We start from the raw sequence: 21,339 nt of genomic DNA, 5'->3' as shown, positions 1-21,339 counted from the left end.
CCCCCCCCCCCCCAAGTCTTTATCACTTTCATCACATGAAAGTGATAAACAATTCAAAACAATTCAAGTAATTCAAATCAAAGGGTCGGTCATTCAGTAGCTCAACAGCGTGCCAGAGGAGAGACCAACACATTTTCACCTGACAGGGAAACATGATGCCTATTGTCCGGCGGGGATTTTTGTAAAGAAAATGGCATAAACTGTCTGTACTTTTTTACTGATTCAATACTTCAGCATTTTAAATTTAAATATTAAGCCCAATTATTCAGGAAAAGTCATGGAAGGAGGAGGGTAGTTATTCCATTTACAGTCTTGGAGTAATTCTAAAGTCTAAATATCCAATGGCATCACCTTTGGCCATTGACATAGTGTTTGCTGACCAACTGTAGGAAAGACTGCGGTTGGTTGAGCCCCATTTAGTCTTTCACATGATTGCTAAGAGACCGACTGCTCATGAATGACAGAATTTTCAAATTAACACGTGATACAAGCCGCTGTTCTAGTGTGTGAGTCCCGCAGTTGAAGTGTGAACAGTCACAAATGGATTGAGCGCTCACAACAAGTAGTTCCTGTGCAAAAAAGGAAAAGGAAAGTATGCAAATCTGCCTCTGCTAGGAGCATCTCTCGGGGCGGAATCACCAAATGAAAGACTAAACCACTGTAAGCCCAATCAAGTTGCCAGCCACCTGTTCAACATAGCAAAGGCAGCACAACAAGCACAGCCATTGCGAGAAAGCTAAAGACACACCGCCAGCAACTCAGAGAGGAACAAGTCTTGTTTTTCTCAGTTGTTTTGAAGCCTTTTAACAGGTTCCTTAACTGGAAAAACTCTCACAAGTCTGAAAGGCAGCAGGATATGACAACATTTTGCCAGAGTTTATAAAACATCTGGGCCCTTGAGGTATAATTTTTCTACACTAGAATCAGACACACAAACTCAATCACAAAGAAATGGCAGGCCGCAAAAGTCATTGCCAAACCAAAGCCTGGAAAAGACCATAAAGTATAAGAAAACTATCTCCCTAATCTGCGTTCTCTTTAAAATCCTTGAACACCGTATCCTCCAATGCATTTCTTCAGGAGTAGAGGTTGGATTCTACAGGGGGGAGTGGGGAACAAGTACTGGCCCTCACTGCCTACATTGAGAATGGCTTTCAGAACAAGCCAAAGAAAAGAACACTGTTGTTTGACTTTGCAGCCACCGATGATACCACCAGCCACAAAGGTTTGGGCAACAGAACCAATAAAAACCCTGCTTACCAACCAAAGGTTCAGACTATACCTCAAACAGAACAAAAAGGCATAAAGGAGACAGACAAACAGGCTCCCACAAGGATCAATCCTTTCCCCGAGCCTCCCCGAGGTTGTGTACAGGTTGTGTTCAACCTGTACGCAGCCTACCTGAAACTAGGTCCCACAAATTCACTGACCCAATGATATCTGCCCAGCAACTCACACACCCGAATTCAACTCACTGGAGCAGGTACTAACTGAAGACATCTGAAAACTGAAGCAGTACTGAAAGACCAGGCATCTAAAATCAAGCCCAGCAAAAACAGTCCCCAGCACATTTCACCTCTACAACATGAACACTCAAGAAGCTAAACATCCAGCTGAGTAGACACCACAACTTAATCATACCTGGAAGTTATCTTGCCTTTCAAAGAACATCTGAAAGGAACAGTGAAATGGTGGTAAAATCCAGAAACAATCTGCCCTACAAGTTTGCAGACTTTTTTTTGGTTCAACAGTTTTTATTTTTTTTTATTTTTTATTTATTTAGATTTTATTATAGATTTTCCATGACAGACAAACACACAAGAAAATCAGTATGACAATTCAAGGATGTGGCTATTGCACAGACATGACAAACCAGTGGAAGGAGGGAGGCGGAGGGTTACAGTGTTAAATTATTTTATGCATGCATTTCCATTTAACACACAGTGTGTCCATAGGAACAAATGCATGCACATGATCTTACATCAACACATGCTTTGCTCCAACACATAAATACACTTATTTATATATACTACATACACTCACCGACCACTTCATTAGGTACCCCTGTTCAACTGCAAACTGCACCCGTTAACGCAAATATCTAAATCAGCCAATCACGTGGCAGCAACGCAATGCATTTAGGCATGTAGACATGGTCAAGACGATCTGCTGAAGTTCAAACCAAGCATCAGAATGGGGAAGAAAGGTGATTTAAGTGACTTTGAATGTGGCATGGTTGTTGATGCCAGACAGGCTGGTTTGAGTATTTCAGAAACTGCTGATCTACTGGGATTTTCATGCACAACCATCTCTAGGGTTTACAGAGAATGGTCCGAAAAAGAGAAAATATCCAGTGAGCGGCAGTTCTCTGGGCGGAAATGCCTTGTTGATGGCAGAGGTCAGAGGAGAATGGCCAGACTGGTTCGAGCTGATAGAAAGGCAACAGTAACTCAAATAACCACTCGTTACAACCGAGGTATGCAGAAGAGCATCGCTGAATGCAAACCACGTCAAACCTTAAAGCAGATGGGCTACAGCATCAGAAGACCACACCGGGTGCCACTCCTGTCACCTAATGAACTGGCCGGTGAGTGTGTGTATATATATATATATATATATATATATATACACATATATATATATATATATATAGTTTATTTAAAAAATAAAAAAAAAGCATTACTTTACAGGACCAGACAAGATGGTTGAGACCAGGAGTGAATATTGTGAGTCCAATAATGACCTTGTTATATTACAAAGAGAAGAGGGCAAGATGTTGTGAGTCCAGGAATGACCTTATTGTGTCCCATAAGCCATTCCCTCCCCTATCCAGATATAAAAGAGATGATGCAGCTTCTTCCATGCTTATAAAGTTCAGAAAATCCTCCAACCATTTATACAAGTTAAAACAATTGGCTTTTCTAACTTTCCAATTCATAAGAATTATGCATTTTGTTGCAAGGCATGCTAATGCTACAATTTTTTGTGCAGATGTACAATGAATGCCATTGGGCTGGATGTCCAGCAAGCATTTTTGAAAGTGTATCTCTAACTACATCCCAGAGGGCCTTAACAGCTGGACAGAGCCATAGAGTGCACAAGGGTGTCCACCTCCCCACAACCATGCCAGCATAAGCCTGAGAGGGTTTGATCCATATTTTGAAGTCTAGAGGGGGTGATGTATGCTCTCTGCAGTAGTTTCAATTGTATTACCCTAAATCTTACACATTTGGACAGTGATACTGAGTGCCTCCAAATTCTGTCCCACTCAAGCTGGAGCGGTTGGTGTGGCTCTGAGCCTCTGAGCGCAGTGCTAATTTCTAAACGACAAGAGAGCACTCAGGGTGCCACTGACACCACTGGAGTGAATTTACAAACGCATTTTCTGACACCGTGCGTTGCACAATTCCAACTGGTCAGTGCGTTAGTTGCACATGTAAATAGTATGTTAAATAGTTAAACAAGCACTCAACCGTCCAGACCCATGGCGCACCTGTAAAAAGTATCATGAGTAAAACTTGGCTAACTATATAGCTAGCTAGCGATGGCATGTCCTCACCTCTGTAACATTATTTGTTGTCCTCCGTGTGTCCATACATCTGTATCGGTGGTACGCGCTAACTAGGTTAACTAAAGTAGGCGAAACGCGAACATTTTAGGGTTAGCTAAAGTAATGTTAGGCGATAAAGCTGTGTTTAAAAATCTTGTGCCATTCGAAGTGGTGATTTTGCGCATGCGTCCTACTAAATGAACCACCACCTGCGCATGCGTCCCACAAAATGTCCAGTTCCTGCGCACCGTGGGAAAAAGACTGTTATGGCCAAATTGGTACTTAAAGTTACAATCTCGAAGATCTCAGTTTCGTTCTCTTTGGCGGTACCAATGGCGAGAAGCGGTAATTGCAGGTGTGTTTTTGGACCTCACTTCCCAGAGATCCAACCGGATCCAACCAGTGTCGCCTGTGTGACGTCAGTCAGTTCGCACCTGGGCCACGCAAACTATAACACTTACTATTTACTGAATAAAAAATGGTTGTTATAAAATTAACGTTATGTACATACTCATTCATTGTCTAACATTAGACTAACTTAAGCTGTCTTTACACTGCCGAGCCGGGTTAAAATGCTGTAGCAGACCTGGGGTAGAATTAGTGATGATCAATTTCCACAGACGTTCTTTATCTACCTTTTGCTCGGTATGAACATCTTTACACTGCAGTGCAGAGAAGAATCCGTGGGATTTGCTGTGGCTCGTGCAATTATCTATCTCGTGCACAATAAATATTGTCTTTCTCATGAATGATTGTTGTGTGATATTTTCGAAACAACTGCCTTGCAAAATGTTACCCCTGGTGTTTCTGGTTTTGCTAGCTAAACTGTTCAAAAAGAAAGCTGAGCTGAATGTTAAATTAGCAATCAGAACAAGAAGAATAAAACAGAAACAAAGGAGATTTCATCAAAAAAAGGCATCAAGGCTGAAGGGACATATGAGGAAGCATAATAAAATAATAACAACGCTAATCCATACTGCCGTATTTTTTTTATTTAGTTTTCTCCAGCTTGACATCTTTAAACAGAAATCAAACCCGGCTCTGCTCCACCTATACCCTGGGGTTAATGCCCCCCCCACTTCACTGTTATTGTAACGCTAGCAGACACTGGAAAAAAACAGTATGCCCTATTTTTATACAGTCTCTGAGTACGCCGCTCACACACAAGTGAGTTGAAGAGCGAGTCTGTTGCGTTAGCTCCGCCTACCCTCTCTGGCGAACCAACCACTTATGGGTGATGGAAAACGCGTCACTAACTGTGCGCCACTTGTGATGTTCTCCCGGGAATGTCGCCACAGACACCCAGTTCTTTAATCATAAATTATAATAACAACAATAAAAATAATAATAATAATATAAATTAATATAATAATAGGCTCAATCACCATTGTGTTACCTAATTCAGTGATAGATAGTGACTTAACAGACATTTATTTAAATGAAAATCTTTGAGATTATTACTTTAAGTGATAAGCTTATGTTAAATAATTTTAAAAAAAACCTTTTGGCCACATTTTAGGCTTATCTTATAGGCTTATGTTCAATGATAAAAAGAAATGTATTTGGAAAAAATGATTGGAAATAAAACAATTTATTGATTTCTAATGCCTCTTTTGATATTTCTATTCAATGCTTTACTCATGTGCCACAATAATGTAATGTTTTTGAGTTGAAATATCTTCATTTGGGGACTTTTCCAAGCAAATATTAATATATGCGATTAATTTGATTAATTAATCAGCATATCATGTAATTAATTTGATTAAAAATGTTAATCGATTGACAGCCCTAATTCAGATTGAATTTTGTTATCATTTCTGAAAATGGGATTATGGTATTGTCCTTCACAATTTGACCTACTTGGTGTATGTTATATCCTTGCATAGGTATGTTGATCAACGGGTTACCGCCTGCTGAAGGAAGCGGATTTTTCCATAGTGGACATGAAGGGAGAGAAGTACCCATGGTACCTAACCTCCTGTATATAATTTTAACCACACTAACAGAGAATTGTATCAATGGATTATTCAACCTTGCAATTGGTTTGGGACAATACCATAAAGATGCTAGAAAAATATTTGTTATGCTCTGTGATTATCTGTCCCTCCAGCCAATCCCAGTTTGCTTTTGAAGTTGTACCTCCATAACCCCATTCAATGGGGAATCTGGCATTGCATGAAAGGTAACAGAGATACAAGTCAGGCACACCCAATCTTTACTCCTCGGCATAGACAACGTCTTATGATTTATTCCAGGTTTTTTATCTTTCCATAGAAATTGAGAAAATATAGTATTTATTTCTTTAAACCAAACCAATTGAGAGATTTAAAGGGGAATGTAGGATATGATGTAAGCCAATCTTGGGAGGACATTCATTTTTAATATATCTACCCTTCCCCACAAAGGTTGAGTTGTCCATCTTCTCAAATCATCTCTAATGGTTCTTAGTAAACCTGGACCATTGAATTCGAAAATCTTGTTTATTGGTGTTCTGATATTTATGCCTAAGTATTTCTTTCCTTCAGGTTTCCAGACAAAAGGGGCAGAGCCTAAATGAACAGAACAAGTAAAATAATTTAGCGGGATGGCTTCACTTTTATTCCAATATATTTTATATCCTGAAAATAAGCTAAATGATTTGATTATCTCTAACACCTTGGGCATAGAGGTAAGTGGATCAGATAATGTCAATAGAATATCAGCGTATAAATTAATTTTGAACTGATGTCCGTCCACTGAGATACCCATTATTTCTGGATTTTCACGAATAGCACAGGCTAAGGGCTCAAGGGCTAAAATAAATATTAAAGGGGATATTGGGCACCCCTGCCGTGTCCCCCGATATAGATGGAAAGGGTCAGAAAGAATGTTGTTGCTTCTGACTGAGGAGACTGGTTCATGGTAGAGTGCTCTAAATCATTTTATACAGACGGGACCAAATCCAAATTTTGATAAATATTAAATAAATATGGCCATTCTATCCTGTCAAAGGCTTTCTTGGCGTCCAGCGATATTGCAATCACTGGTCGCCGGAGAGAGCTAGCACTAAACATTACCTGAGACAGCCTCCTCATGTTAACTGACTGACGCCCAGCTACGAATCCCACCTGGTCCAGATTCACTAGAGATGGAATAACTTTCTCCAGACAAAGAGCAAGGACTTTTGCAAACACTTTATAATCGTTGTTTAGGAGACTTAAAGGTCGGAAATTGCTCATTAACTGGTGGTCTTTCTTGGGTTTTGGAAGAAGACATATTGTGGCGGTACGCATTGTCAATGGCATTGACTGATTTTCTATTATGTCATTGTACAACTTAACCAACAATGGAGACAACACATCCAGAAAACCTTTTATAAAATTCGATAGTGAAACCGTCACCTCCAGAGGTCTTACCAGATGAAAGAGATTTTATAGCAAACTCTATTTCGTTAGGTATAATGGGAGTCTCCAACTCATCTTTCTGAGTTACATTTAATACAGGAAGTGGGACATTTTTCAAGAAATGATCCAAGCTATGATCTTGTACTGTGCACTCAGCTTGATATAAATTGGAATAAAAATCTTTGAATGCATGGTTAATTAACTTTTGATCATTTATAATGATACCTTTAGAATCTCTTTGAATTGACCGTTTTCTCTCCAGCTGTTTAAGATGAAGAGCAAGCATCTTTCCTATTTTGTCACCACACTCAAAGTGTTTCCTACGGAGTCGATAAAGAGAAAAGGCAGTCTCTTCATGTAGTATTGCTTACAAGTCAGCCCTTACTGTGAGTAGAGCTTTCTGAAGTAGCTGATTTTTAGGACCCTGCATATGTTGCACCTCCATTGTTTCTAGTTCCGTTAGTAAATTATTTTTCTTTTCAATAGCTTTCCTGCGCTTGGCTGATACATGACTGATTATCCAACCTCGGCAGGTGGCCTCAAAGGCCTCCCATACAGTTTGAGGAAACAGAGTCTACATTTATAGTTATAAATTTGTCTATTTTCTTTTCAATAAGGGAGATAAAAGTATCATCTTTTAACAGTGAATTATTGAATCTCCATTGTTTAGATTTGTTTTCGTCAGCAATTAGGCTAAAAGTAATTGACTGGGGGGCATGATCTGATATAACTATACTATGTATTTCAGCATTAATTACATTTTCAATAAGAGAGCTGGATGTTAAGAGGTAGTCAATTCTACAATAAGAGTTGTGCACCTTGGAATAGAATGTATATTCACGGGAGTGAGGATTCAGTAACCGCCATACATCAGCCAATACCAGTGATTCTAACAACTCTTTAAAGGCGCTTGGTAGTGTTCTGTTTATTGGAAGAGGGTGGCCTGAGCGGTCTACTGAGGCATCTTTAAGTAGATTAAAATCACCACCCAACAGAATAGGGCTGTCAGCATACTGTGCCAAGAGGGTGCCAAGAGGACACAGAAAAGATGCTTAGGGAGAATTTGGTGCATAAATATTAACTAGTGTGCATTTTTCATTCTGCAATGTACCATGTAACACCAAATATCGACCTTCCTTATCACTAAACAAATCAATTAGATTAAAGGATATTTTCTTAGATATCAAAATACTAACACCTCTAGTGCCTCTAGATTTTGGGGTGGAGAACATTTGGCCCACCCATCTTTGCTTTAATTTGAGTGATTCTTCCATATTCAAATGGGTCTCCTGTAACGTGGCTATGTCAATATCAAGATTTTATATCTTTTGACAATGTTCTGAATTCCATTTACATTCCATTTACATGGGCTCCCGCCCACACGCATACAAGAATGCAAGCATTAGCTCAATTTATCAGCTGACAGACAACATAAATTATGTACTTTCCAGAACCCTGGATACTATCGCACCTCTTATGAAGAGGAAAGTCCGCTATAAGAAATTAGCACCCAGGTACAATGACCCTACTCGTGCTCTCAAACAATCTTCATGCCAACTTGAGCACAAATGGCATTCTACTAAATTACAGGTATTCCTCCAGGACTGGAAAGACAGTCTACTAACTTATAAACATGCCCTCTAAATGATTTACTTCTTCTTTATATTCCCTCACGAATGCTCCATTCGCAGGGTGCAGGCCTCCTTGTTATTCCTAGAATAGCTAAAAGTACCATAGGTGGTAGAGCCTTCTCCAATTGTGCTACCCTCCTGTGGAACAAGTTGCCTGCCCATGTTCGGGGCGCAAACACTATCACTTTATTTAAAGCTAGGCTCAAAACGTATCTTTTTAGTCTCTCCTATATTTGAGGGGCAGGAGTGGGTGGCGGGCATAGCTATAGAGTCTCTGGTGGACTGAGCGGTTAGTGCTGTCACTGGATCATCATTGGCAGTGTTGTGTTAACCCTCTGGGGTCGAGAGCTCCGCCGGCGGAGCTCGACAAGATGAAATTAACTTTTGTTTCTATTTGGATGATTAACTTCACGTGCTGTTATCATACAGACGCAACAAAAACATTAACAATAACAATAATAATAACAATAACAATAACAAACTTCACAGGATGAAGTAATCCAAATTGCAGACCGGTGGTCTTCACTTTGTCAATGATATCCTTGTAGGCAGCGCTTTGTTTTTGGACCTCCATTGCCAAATCCTGTCGAACGAAGAAGCGCTGGCCCTCCCAAAGCAACGTCTGCTTCTTTCTAGAGGCCTGTAAGATGATCTGTCTGTCGCCCCACCAAAGCAGGTGCACGATGATGGTTTGAGGGGGTTCTCCGGGGTTCGATTTGGGTCTGAGGGTCCGATGAGCCCGGTCGATCTCGGGGAGCGGGTCGCTATCTTCTAAATCCAGAATATATCGGAGGATTTTGTTTAGCGCCTTCCTTCAGCCCGGTGAGTCTGATGTTATTCCTTCTTCCTCTGCTCTCGAGATCAATAAGCCGTTCATGCAAAAGTTTCACGACCTTGGACAGTTGTTTTACCGTCGCACCGTCGGTGTTGGCTTGGTCTTCTAGGGAACTTATGTGTTTCTCAGCATTAGAGATTCTGTTAAGTGCCTTTACTCATTGTCTGGATAGACTTCTGGAGAGTATCAAATTTATTCTCAAATCCCTTTTTGATATCCTGTTTCTCCGAACACAGACACTGAGCCCATCGCAGCGTTTCATCTTGGATGTCTTCTGATGATTCCATTGTGTGAGCATTGTGTGAGCAGACTTGTGGTCTTTTTTCTTCTGGGACTTTGCTGTCTGCCTGGTTTTACGTTCTTGGGTAGACATTTGTTTAATGCCGACTTCAGACTGCGGAGTTTGAGTAATTAATCAGGAAAAATATCTATTTAACAGGTTATTTTGGACGAACAAATTTCGGTCTGATGAGTAGCAATCACCTAGCACGCCATGTTCACCTGTCATGTCACGTGATCCTATCTACTGATATCTCCGGTTGGTTCAACAGTTTTGAAGTGGCCAAATCTCTGGGTGGTACAAATTATCACACACTTACTGGTGTGGGACAGGCGAAGTGATTATTAGTGAAAACTATTGTTCTAGGAGACCAGTCTGTTTTACCCCAAACCCTTACTCTTTGACCTATATGGGACAAGTTCTTTTACAGACCCTGCATATTCCTAATTTTCACTTAAGAGTCACATATATGGTCAGTGAGCATAGATTATGAAATAGACAAATTGGAAAATCTAAGTGATAGCATTAGGGCCCATGAAATGGGAACTTTGAACTTTGCATGTAAATGTTAATGCTAAGGTTGAAATCATAAAGCTGAAAAAAGTGTCCATAGTGCAAAAGGTCTTGTAAAAGAGGTCCAGAAAAGATTCACTGTTATTAAAGTGTTCCAAGCAGGTCAAGCTATTGCTGGGACTGGAATTTCATTCAAATTTATTTTCTCAAATTGTTTTGCCACTTTCTATTGTCACTCTGATTATAGCTTTTTTTTTTTTACATATACATTTTTTATATTATACATTTAGGAGAATGGTTGTAGATTATATGCATATTTAGTATGTAAGTTAATGATCAGAAAAATTTAAGCCTTGTGGTGCCTGACTTTTATAGTCATGTTATTTTTTTGTGTTCGTTCAAATGACATTCATCAATACACCTCCAAAACAGATTACTGAAGGAAAACAAACAATTTCCCTGCCGAAGAACTGAGAGGGGTATCTTTGAGAATGCTAGCATTCACAGAGATACTAATCAAACCTGTGAGGCAGACTAACCTTATCCCAATTCCCCTTCCCCTTTTCTTAAAGTATCTAATTGTATTTTAAGAAAGTATGTCTGATATCTCAGAATTTTGTTTCAAGAGGTGGGAGTGCTGGGTTGTGATTAAAAAACTGACCCACTGAAAATGTTATACAAGCAATTATATAAAATATCATATAGACTTGATAAACGTACTTCTGAAAATTTACTGTTAAAAGTCTATATATCTAAGTGTATGCTGTTGCACCTCATGCCATGTTCCAGTTGGAATGTAAGCCAGAGGAGATTCTCCAGCTGTAGTATAAATAAAAGTGCTTTAGGAGATTAAAGGACCTCTAGGCCCTGTCAGATACGGAGTGCTTAAATTATAGCCTTAGAGAGGGAAATGGTGAATAAGAATGTGGCTCGGCCTCCCTGTCACAAGCAATAAAAAGCAATGGTGATTTCAAATCCACTGATACCCTAATCTAGGCAGACAATCTATGGGTCTCACCTCCTCAGAAGAGACAAACCAAAGGACACAGGATGTCATATTGAGGGTCGGAGACCCAGCATGGCTACATGCCTAACATTTCCCTTTCCCAATTCCTCTTTAAGTTTGAATGCAATCTTTAGGTAGGCCAGTCCTTGTCATAAATGAGTCTGACCCTCCTTTCCTTCTCTCCTACACCTTAACTCAGCATCGCCCAATAAGGGCAAACATCCTCAAGCCATGCTGGGTAAGGTATTTAAGATGGCCACAGGAAAAAGTTGTGTTGTGTTGGTTTCGGGGCCTTGAAGAAGAGTTTTTCTCTTTTTATTTTGGTGGTGGTTCCTTGGTTGTGTTTTTTTAGCTGGTTTTCTTTCATCCCGTTGCGCTTGAACTGGAAGTGGGTGATACTTTCGCAAGGTTGGCTTATCCATCTCTCACTCTCTTTTCTGGTATTTATAGATTAATTGTTTAATGTTTTGTGTAATGTCTTCTGTTATGTAATTTAGAAGTAGTGTGCCTGCATTCAATAAAGAATGTATGATTTCAATTAATTTAGCTAATTGATTGCTTCATATTGAATTCAATTATTTAATCTTGAAACCTTATATACAGCTTGTTTTGACGTGTTTGTTGATTACACCAGTGCACTGACCTATCAATGAATTTGGTGATTTAATTGATAATTGTCATTTTCAATAATAATAATAATAATAATAATTATAATTATTATTATTAAATAAAAAAATATATATTTTACATATAGGTTAATAAGGGGTATTAGCACGCAATATCGCTTGTGTTCAGTATTCAGAGTGCTGAAAATTTTAACATGGCCACTGACTGTTGGAACCACTGGATTCAGAAAATAAACATATTTTAATGAATCCTTGCTTGTCCCACAGCCCGCATAGTCAAGTCTTGGTATGGGCTCCCTGATCCTAATTTATGATTGGCTAGTAAATGAAATCTTTGCATAGGCTGGAACAACAGTTCTTTGTCTCCGAAAACTATATAAACTCATGTATTGGACTTCATACTTTTGAAGATCGTACTTGTACCTCTTCCCGACCAGTCATCCTATTGAATTATAAAAAGGAACTCCCGACTCTGTCATTTATCTTCACCATCATTTTTGTTAAGAAATTCCAACAATTTGTTTGAGTTTTCTTTCATTCAGAATTAGAACATTGCCTATATGATAAGTATGGGTCAGTTTCATTTCCTATTAAACTTGTGGCTAAGTAGCTTAAATGCTACATTCTATAACTAAGAAATAATCATAATAATATCTTTTGTTTCACTGAACAAAATAAAACCAATGCCAGTGAAGTAAACTGACTCTGTGTTGCGGAGATGAAAGAAAGAAAAATGATAAACGCAGAGTCCATTATTAATTCACAATGGTATGGCTTAACTGAACTGAGCGGGATTGGATGAGTGGTGGTTTCATCATGTTTTAAATACTTTAATTTCCATTATTTGTCTTCTGGTTCCAAATCAGCACAGGTATGACTTGCTTTACTTACTCATAGACATTGCTAAGCGAGTAAACAGCAAGTCTGTCCACATGCAACACAGTTGTCACATCTTGATATAGAATGTAAATACCACATACATACGGAAGGGTATAGAAGAGGTAAAACCACCTCCTATATACCCTTCTATATGTATATTCTCACACACGATTAGTACACTACATGTCCAAAATATGTAGAAACCTGACATCCAACATCTCATCCAAAATTATGGGCATTAATATGAAGTTGGTCCCATATTTGTTGCCATAATAACCTCCACTCTTCTGGAAAGGCTTTATTCTAGATGTTGGAGCATTGGTGCACGGATTTGCATCCATTCAGCCAGAAGAGCATTAATGAGGTCGGGCACTGTGGCTCTGTGCGCAGGCCAGTCAAGTTCTTCTACACCATTCTTGGCAAAACCATTGACAACGAGTGGTAATCATATTCTGTGAGCATCAGCAAACATAATTTGTTTTATGTAGAAAAATACAGGACAAAGCAATACATCAAGCTATAAGATTTCCACCGGTATGATACAGTATGTTAGACTACTCAATTATGTCAGTATGATAATACATATAGGAATGTGTAATGATTATTGCGTGTTTCACTGAATGCTAATTATTTCTACATTTTTGTTTTTTATTGATATTAGGTTTATTACATTTATGCCAAAAAGAGAGATCATTGTAAAATACTGAATTAATCATCAAACTCTGTCTCTGTCCATGATTTGTGCCAGAACTGTTGCTATCATTTTAACTACAGTCAATTAAAATTAAAAATTGTTCAAGTTGCATTATTGTCATTCTTCTCATTACAGACGGATGTAAGAAAAAAAAAATACAGGTCCACAATGCAGTATAAGAACAGCCATAAACAATTAACAATAATTTGTTCAAAAAGAACAAATTGTTCATGAACGACACACCACTAGTGCTCACACCACATTTTGGTTAGTCATAGTGCAAACACTTGTAGTTGCATCAAAATAGCAATACACTCATTTAAAGACCAACCCCCCCCCCACTTTGGCACAGGGTCATTTGCTATTTTAACAGCGGAGGCACTAGATGGGAAAATGACAGCTGCTAACTAGCACAACTGCATTTTGGTTACCCAACCAAACAAGTCCCAGGCATTAAAAAAATGTTCAGCACTCAATAAATTCTGGACTGGCTATGGCCCCTGCTTAGCCAGTCTTCACAGGGGGGACAGCAGCCTAAGTCCACTGAGTGCTTGTGGAGAGGAGCAAACAATGGAGCATATCATTGAAGCCAGTCCTCTCCAAAAACTAAGAGGACTAGTCACTCTCCATACAGGAGAATAGGTGGCAACTGCTTTGCTTAAGCACTTCGCATTCGCTAAACAAATAAATAGCACTGTTAGTTAAGTGCTTACTGCTTGTTGATTTTTTATTGATAAAATGCAGTTTAACCTCTTAGCGCACAGCCCCTAGTGGTGGGCACGCCCGCGTGCCTAAATTACTAAACTCAAACATTCGGTGCTACTGCAACCAAAGTGTGAGATGAAAACAGAAACGCGTTGTTTCCGTTTCATTAGTAGATGATACATGACAACTATGCCGAAAACGGAGTTTCGCAGCCCCACCATTGTCGCTCCCGTCGTTCATTTAACACACACCCCCTCCCTGCAGTCTCATCTAAAAAACACCCCCCACCCTTGACATAATGGACAATATTGTCTATCTTGGCATTCATAAAAATATTCTTTCACCACTAAAAAATCGTATTCCGTCATAGCAACAAGATAAACCCGACAATAGCCCTAAGATATGCCTATACAGCAGTGAAAACGCTGCTCACTGAATAACGAAATAAACGAGAAAAAGTTTTTAAAAATGATACCATGTCATTCTACAGTCAATATCTGGGACTAAATATTGAATAAATATAAAACCTTACTGTTGGTTTTACGTGTAGAGATGTCCCTTTTGAGACTGCGTGGTCATATATTGTCTTGGACAATCCGTTTGGGAAATATAGGCGCATCTGTGACGCCTGGGTATCTTCCAAAATAGCTGTGCGTAACACCACACCTGTTGTTTACGGCGTCGTCGCCGTTTTTAGTACAGTCTGACTAGATTTACAATTCATTTATTCGGTAGGCGAGAGTATAAGCTTTCTAACGATGTATAACATGTCTAATTCTGCTTTCGGTATAGCGTTTTATAGGTCAGCGTAACAGAAAATATTCTTAGCATAGCATTCACTTACGCAATCACACTTTGTTAGCAGACAAATACGATGCACCTAACGAAACATGTTCAAGGATATTTCGTAATTTCTTGGAAAATACTATTATTATTGAGGACTTCTGAACATAGCTAAGCCATATGTTTGCTGATAGACCTAGCTGACATCGTTTTCTGGAGCAAAACAGAAGCGAATAGAACAATATAATTGATACTGTCTCTCTGTCTCTATCTACTGAACATAGAGGAGATTTCACCATTGCTATGTAAGTATTATCGTTCAAAATATTTCGGTTATATACGTTCTTTTTGAAATTGAGTATTTTTAAATAGGTTAGTGGTGTTATATAATGTAAATATTTCACACTGTAATGTAAGCGTTAGACGGAAGTGTAGTTTTTGTGAAGCATGCAACAGTGATGACGTCAGAGCTGGAACATTGCCAAAACGTGGTGGACGGGTGAAAATTGTTTTCATGTTGTCTCATCCCCATACAATAAAACATACGAGAGTACAGAGTATAGAAATACACACGAGTTAATTATTACACATTTAGGTACTGTACCGCATTGTGTGACAATGTTTTTGCATTATTTTTTTAAATCTGATAGCAATGTTTCATCTTAAACCCTCATAAGGGGCTCATTTATATGCTTTATAATGGACAAAAAACATTTTATTCAATTTTGGAGAGATTTTGGATATGTTTCTGGACACCTAGCTATTTTAGACCACTGTACTGACTGAAAGCTTGTAATTCCCATTTGAAAATTATGCAACAGTGATTTTCTTGAGTCAAAACAGTTGATTTGTAGTGAAATACATGGATATGTTATGATTTACAGCAATGCATAATTTAGACATTTTGGATAGATTTGGAGATGCTGGGTACACTGCTTAGTTTTTGCTTCATACATCTATAGTAGTTCTACATATCCACCCTTAGATTTTATGAACTTGTGGTCAAGAAGTTTTTGACCTAGCACATGTATAGTTTAACCTCCTGCATATATTCAATCTCGCAGTATTTCATTGCGAACTTAAAAAGTGCAAATTTATTTTGGATTTTTTGTCAAAACAATTGCATTTGTGGCACTTTATTTCTTCCAAAATTATGAATATAAACTAATCTGTGTTAGTATTGTAAATTGTACAAATGTCTTGCTTCATTTAAGCCATTTTTCAAGTCTCTGTGGTGTTCACGTCTGGAGTTATAAAGCTTTAAATAGGGTACCCCCTAAATGGGCAAGGATTGGCAAAATTTGGCTTGTGCCTTAAGAGGTTAAGCTCTGCAGCCCCCCCTTCCCTTCCAGGCAGAGCATAGAGATCCCTCACCATTAAAGACCCTTGGTTCTTCTGAATCTGCAAAGAACAGAAAATGTATTAGTGTTTCATAATCGACAACACTCTCAACAGATTACATTAAACAGACTGTTATTACAGAACTATATTCCGAATAAAACATTTCTAACATAACACACACTGTCTCTTATCCAGCAGGATGCCATGACATAATTACATTTTCTTTTAAAATTGAATTATTTGGGAGCTGACAAGAAATCATCTTTCATAATCTTATTTTACCTCCTGGCTATGAATTTATTTATTTGATATCTACATATAGGAGGGGTGAAATGTGGCCATAGAGTACATTGTTGTGTAAATTATTGTGGCCTAAATCACTTTCATTAGGAAAAATATATTACACCCTTACATGTGCAGATTTAAAGAAATTAGCCTACAGACAAATTATCACTCAACAGAGGCCCTAAAGGGACATGGGTAAGAAAAAAAAGAAAATCCTCGCAAAACTTTTGCATTCCCTCACAAAATCTTTGAAAAGATCTTGCAAAGAAATATATATATATAACGGCACATATGTACTTCCGGCTCATTGTCACAGTGGCATCGTAAACATGGAGGCACAGCTGCTTATGTTTTGCTTTGAACTTGCCTTTAACCACTTAGCGCAAACCCCCTAGTGGCACGCCGGCATGCCTAGATTGTTCAACTCAGACATTCATTGCTCCTGCAACCAAAATATGAGTTGAAAACACAAACTCAGTGTTCTAGCTTCATTAGTAGATGATTCAGGACAACTATGCCGAATATGGAGTTTCAGAGTTTCGCTCTGGTCATTCATTTAACAAGCACCCCCTCCCTGCCGTTTGTGGTATGGGAAAACAGGGATTGAATCACCTCAGTGAGCTTAGCACTAAACTTTTAACACCCAAAGCAAAAGCTGCAGGACTGTTCTGTTGTGTCATTTTAAAAAATCTTTTAGCTTCCAGTACAAATTGGTTATTTACTCATAATAATGTGTGGCCACAAACTCCGACCCAAGCCACATTACACTGTTGTTAATGTTGTTTTAATATAGAAAGTAGATTATGCCATTCAATTAAATTTTATCTGGATAGCCCTTTTTACTGTCACAAAGGTGCTTCACAGAGTAGACTATCAGTTCAAGTTTCAAAGGATTTTTTTTTTTAACACGAGTATTGTCAAAATCGAAACAATCCCTAGTAATGAAACAGTATTATGTGAGGTTTGCATGTGAAATGATAGAGAATACCTTTCATAAATATAACTAAGACAATACAGCTGTAAAAGCAGTAGTTTTAATTATGTTTGGCAATTGTTAGTTAGCTAGCAAGCTACCTGGCTTCCACGCAAAACATGGTGACCATAATGTGCACTTTTTAATATGTCCATTTTGCCTGTACTTTTGAGTATCCTGCAATTAGCGACTTTGATCTGAGATGTACTTTGAGGAGAGGTTACAGACTTGTGTAGGGCCACCAAAATCCTAGGGCCAGCCCTGTGATGATGTAATCGCCAGGAGAAAAAGGTAGAGAAAAAAAAATCACAAAATGGGCTTTATTTTGTGGACCTGAGAAGCTATTTGTGAATTCTGTCTGTTTACATGAGGTCAGAAGGTACAGAAGTTGATGTTCTCAAGGGATGGGAGCCATTTTGGTCATTTCTGTAGGAAATGCTAGAAAGTGCCAAACTCTCAGTATTGTATAGGTATGGGCAGAGATGGGCAAAGATACATCAAAATGTATCTTGTTACAAAATACAAAATACCCCTCAACTAACTGTATCAAAATAAAATATAAAATACTGGAGCCAGAAAATGTATCAAGATAAAATACATGTATTTTCAAAATACAGGAAAATACATTTGTAACATTGGGTATTCTGAATTTGTAAAAAATGGAAGAACATTCAGATTTTTATAATGTACACAAGGCTCTGGTGAGAGTTTGCACCATACAGGAAGGAAGAACAGGAAGTAGAATGCTACTGTATATGCATATGCCTGTACTGTATATGTACATATTTTACCCAGGCATAAACACACTTGCACACATATCCACGCATGCACACATGGTGATACAGCATAACTACTAGGCTAATGTTGTTCAAGGGAAGCTAGCCACTATTCATTTTAAGTGGCTCTCATCAACTGAGCAACAACTAAGTTAGGGAGTGCAAAGAATTAGATGGACATCTCTTGATAAGGTTATCATGAACATAAAATGTGTACAAGCTCCCAATCTCCCTCTTCCCATTAGCAACCAAACTGACAAGCTAACTTGCTAACCACTAGCTATGCAACAGCCTACAGAGCTCCAGACAAACTTTTTACATTGGTGCACCTAACTTTTTCATTTTTCACCTTTCACCAATTTCACCTAATTTAGGTGCACCCAAAACATTGCAGCTCATTTGTGTCACTACAATCAGCAAAATACAAAATACTCAAAAGTAGTTGAAATACGTATTTCAAATACAAGTAACAGAAATACTGCCCATCTCGGGGTATGGGGAAATGCTGCCCCAGCAAGCATTACTTGGTGGGATGGCATACCTGCCATCCCAAAACTGATCTTTATTGAACTGATCATAGTGCTTAGCCCTGCTTCCAACAACATAGCAACTTTATGAAAATTGAAACTTGAAAATTTGTCAAGTTTTCAGATAAGACAGTCCCTGTCTGCATCCACACACCCTCACTTCACACCTCACCAAATTAAAGTAGCCAGGTTGGCCCCTCTCTCTCAACCACGCCGCCTCCCTCATATAATAACTTAAAATTGCAGACTTTTCTTTAGATAATCAGAGTAAGGAGGAAGAAAGTAGTTCACCTGACATTTTTACATTTTCATCCCTGGCTTTTTGGAATATTCGGCTTTCTTTGGACTTTGATCTTGGTTTCATATGGGACTATTTTGGGAGAAAGCTGTGGTTTGGTATTTTATTTCATTAATTTCTTGTGACTGTAATCAGTCTGCAACATTCATATATTTTTTAGTTGAACCTCTTTTTTTTTTTTTTAGATCAGACATGAATATTTGTTGTAACTGAATACATTTCTAAATTTTAATCTGGTTGTAAGTTGTTAATACATTTGATAAAAGTTGATCCAACAGGTTGCTCTGCTTATCAACAAATTGGGCAACTAATAATTGATATCTTTGATAAAAATTAAATTAAATCAACTAAATTTATTTTGCATATTGAATAAGTAACTGTTGATGCAGTTGTGTTGGGTATTCAGAGTGCTGGACATGAAACAAGCGTGTTAGCAGTTAAAACTGCTAAATAAAAAAATTAAATGGTTTTTAATGGTTTCAAATCTTTAGATAAAATGCAACATTCCACATTCCAAGGGCAGCTGAGTAAACACAAGACACATTTCCAAAATGATTTAATTTATTTAAAGGGAACAGCCCTGTTAAGACTTGTAGGCCTTAATATGGTGTATATACCTTCAATTATATTAATATGTTATTTAAACCACATGAAAATTTTAGTTATTTAAATATTTTTTTAAATCCTTCATCTTGTAGGTCGCCATTGTTATTACCATCGCAATGCACTCTGGGTAATGACATCAAATGGTTGCATGGGTCTCGGTCCATTGCTCTCTTCCATTGAGCGACATATAAAATGTCTTCTGTTCAGTCTTTTCGTTTCAAACCAGAGCGGGACATTACTCAGGAGGAAAGCATCGAGGACAGCCCTCATCAAATAAATCAGAACAATGATGATCGGAGGAGACGAGTGTTGGGCATCGAGGACAGCCTAGAGATCGTGTCTGTGTGGCAACTGCTCGCCTATGCCAACAGAGATGGAAAAGTTGCCTTAGTAAAGATCTGTGCTTTCCAGCAGCAACTGTTCAAAGTCACTTTATCATATGGGTCAAACTATGATTTTTGGTGAAACTGAAATCACCACATCCACATTAATGTCATCATCCACATTAATTTAATTGATGTAATGTTATTGTATATATACGACGTGGATCAATAACAACATAAGGATATGAGCTTAAACCGGTGATAATACCTCCTTTAAATGCATAGATTAATCCCTAAATGATAATATGTGCTCATACACTAAGATGTTTATTAAATCCACCCTCTTCACAGATAACCCGTGTAACACATCACACACAAATAATTCTGTGGTATTGTATTAATATTTTTCACTATTAATAACCACAACTGCTGAACAAAACAATGGAGTTCACCTCCAGTGCAACAATTTACGTCATCTACCCAAAGTGCGCTGTAAAATAATGGCATAGGTCAACATTTCAAATAAGGGTTGGGGTTAAAAAAAACTGAAATCTTTTGTATGGTTTTTACAATATATTTCCATAGCTGAGGGCATTTACAACATATTAAGCCATACAAGTCTTAACAGGAGGGGTTCCATTTAATGAAAAAAGTTATAAAAACACCCATACTCTCATATTGAACCTTAACATGAAAGTGAAGTAGTCCCCACAAGGTTTCTATAAACATACTGCCAGGATCAAAGGATATTCCAGAAGAGATGAGAAAAAATTTGTTGAAATACACTGAACAAAATTATAAACGCAACACTTTTAATTTTGCAGCCATTTTTAATGCACAATAAATAATACCTCAAATATTTGTTCTATGTGCACAAAGATTTAATTTCTCTCAAATTTCGCCCACAAATTTGTTTATATCACTGTTAGCTAGCATTTCTCCTTTGTCAAGATAATACATTATCTGCACAGGTGTGGCATATCAAGATACTGATTAAAAGCCATGATCACTACACAGGTTTTCCTTATGATGGGGTCAATAAAAGACCACCCTAAAATGTTGAGTTTTTTGTTGTTCAACGCCATGTCACAGATGCCTCAAGAGTTAAGAGATCATGCAATTAGCATGCTGACTGCAGGAATGTCCTGTAGAGCTGTTGCCAGAGTCATGGGTGTTCATTTCTCCACCAAAAGGTATCAAATGAGCTTCAAACCACCGTGCTGCTGCCAGATATGCAATAGATACTACAATCATTGTTTCTCCTGATTAATGTTCCTGTCGAACTCAATGGAAAAAATATTCAGGAGAAACAATGCTTGTAGTAT

General features: G+C 38.2%; 1 protein-coding gene across 8 annotated transcripts in view; it reads right to left on the bottom strand.

Moving 5' to 3' along the window:
* map2k5 (mitogen-activated protein kinase kinase 5) overlaps window positions 1–21,339 on the bottom strand; it is a 244,373-nt gene that overhangs the window by 100,124 nt on the left and 122,910 nt on the right. For 7 of the 8 annotated variants that reach the window (XR_004765388.1, XM_035419104.1, XM_035419106.1 and 4 more), the window contains one exon: window positions 16,260–16,286. Coding sequence is in view for 7 of the 8 variants with exons in the window: in XM_035419104.1 (XP_035274995.1) it covers window positions 16,260–16,286 (27 nt within the window). In the remaining variant the exon portion in view is untranslated. Of the gene's footprint in view, window positions 1–13,153; window positions 14,147–16,210; window positions 16,287–21,339 lie in introns of those variants that run through there. The other variant, XM_035419107.1, reaches the window with a different exon arrangement.

The sequence above is a fragment of the Anguilla anguilla genome, chromosome 5, assembly GCF_013347855.1.
Source record: "Anguilla anguilla isolate fAngAng1 chromosome 5, fAngAng1.pri, whole genome shotgun sequence".
NCBI lineage: Eukaryota > Metazoa > Chordata > Actinopteri > Anguilliformes > Anguillidae > Anguilla > Anguilla anguilla.
Note: the sequence above shows the minus strand (reverse complement) of the source record. Positions and strands in the feature narration are given on the sequence as shown.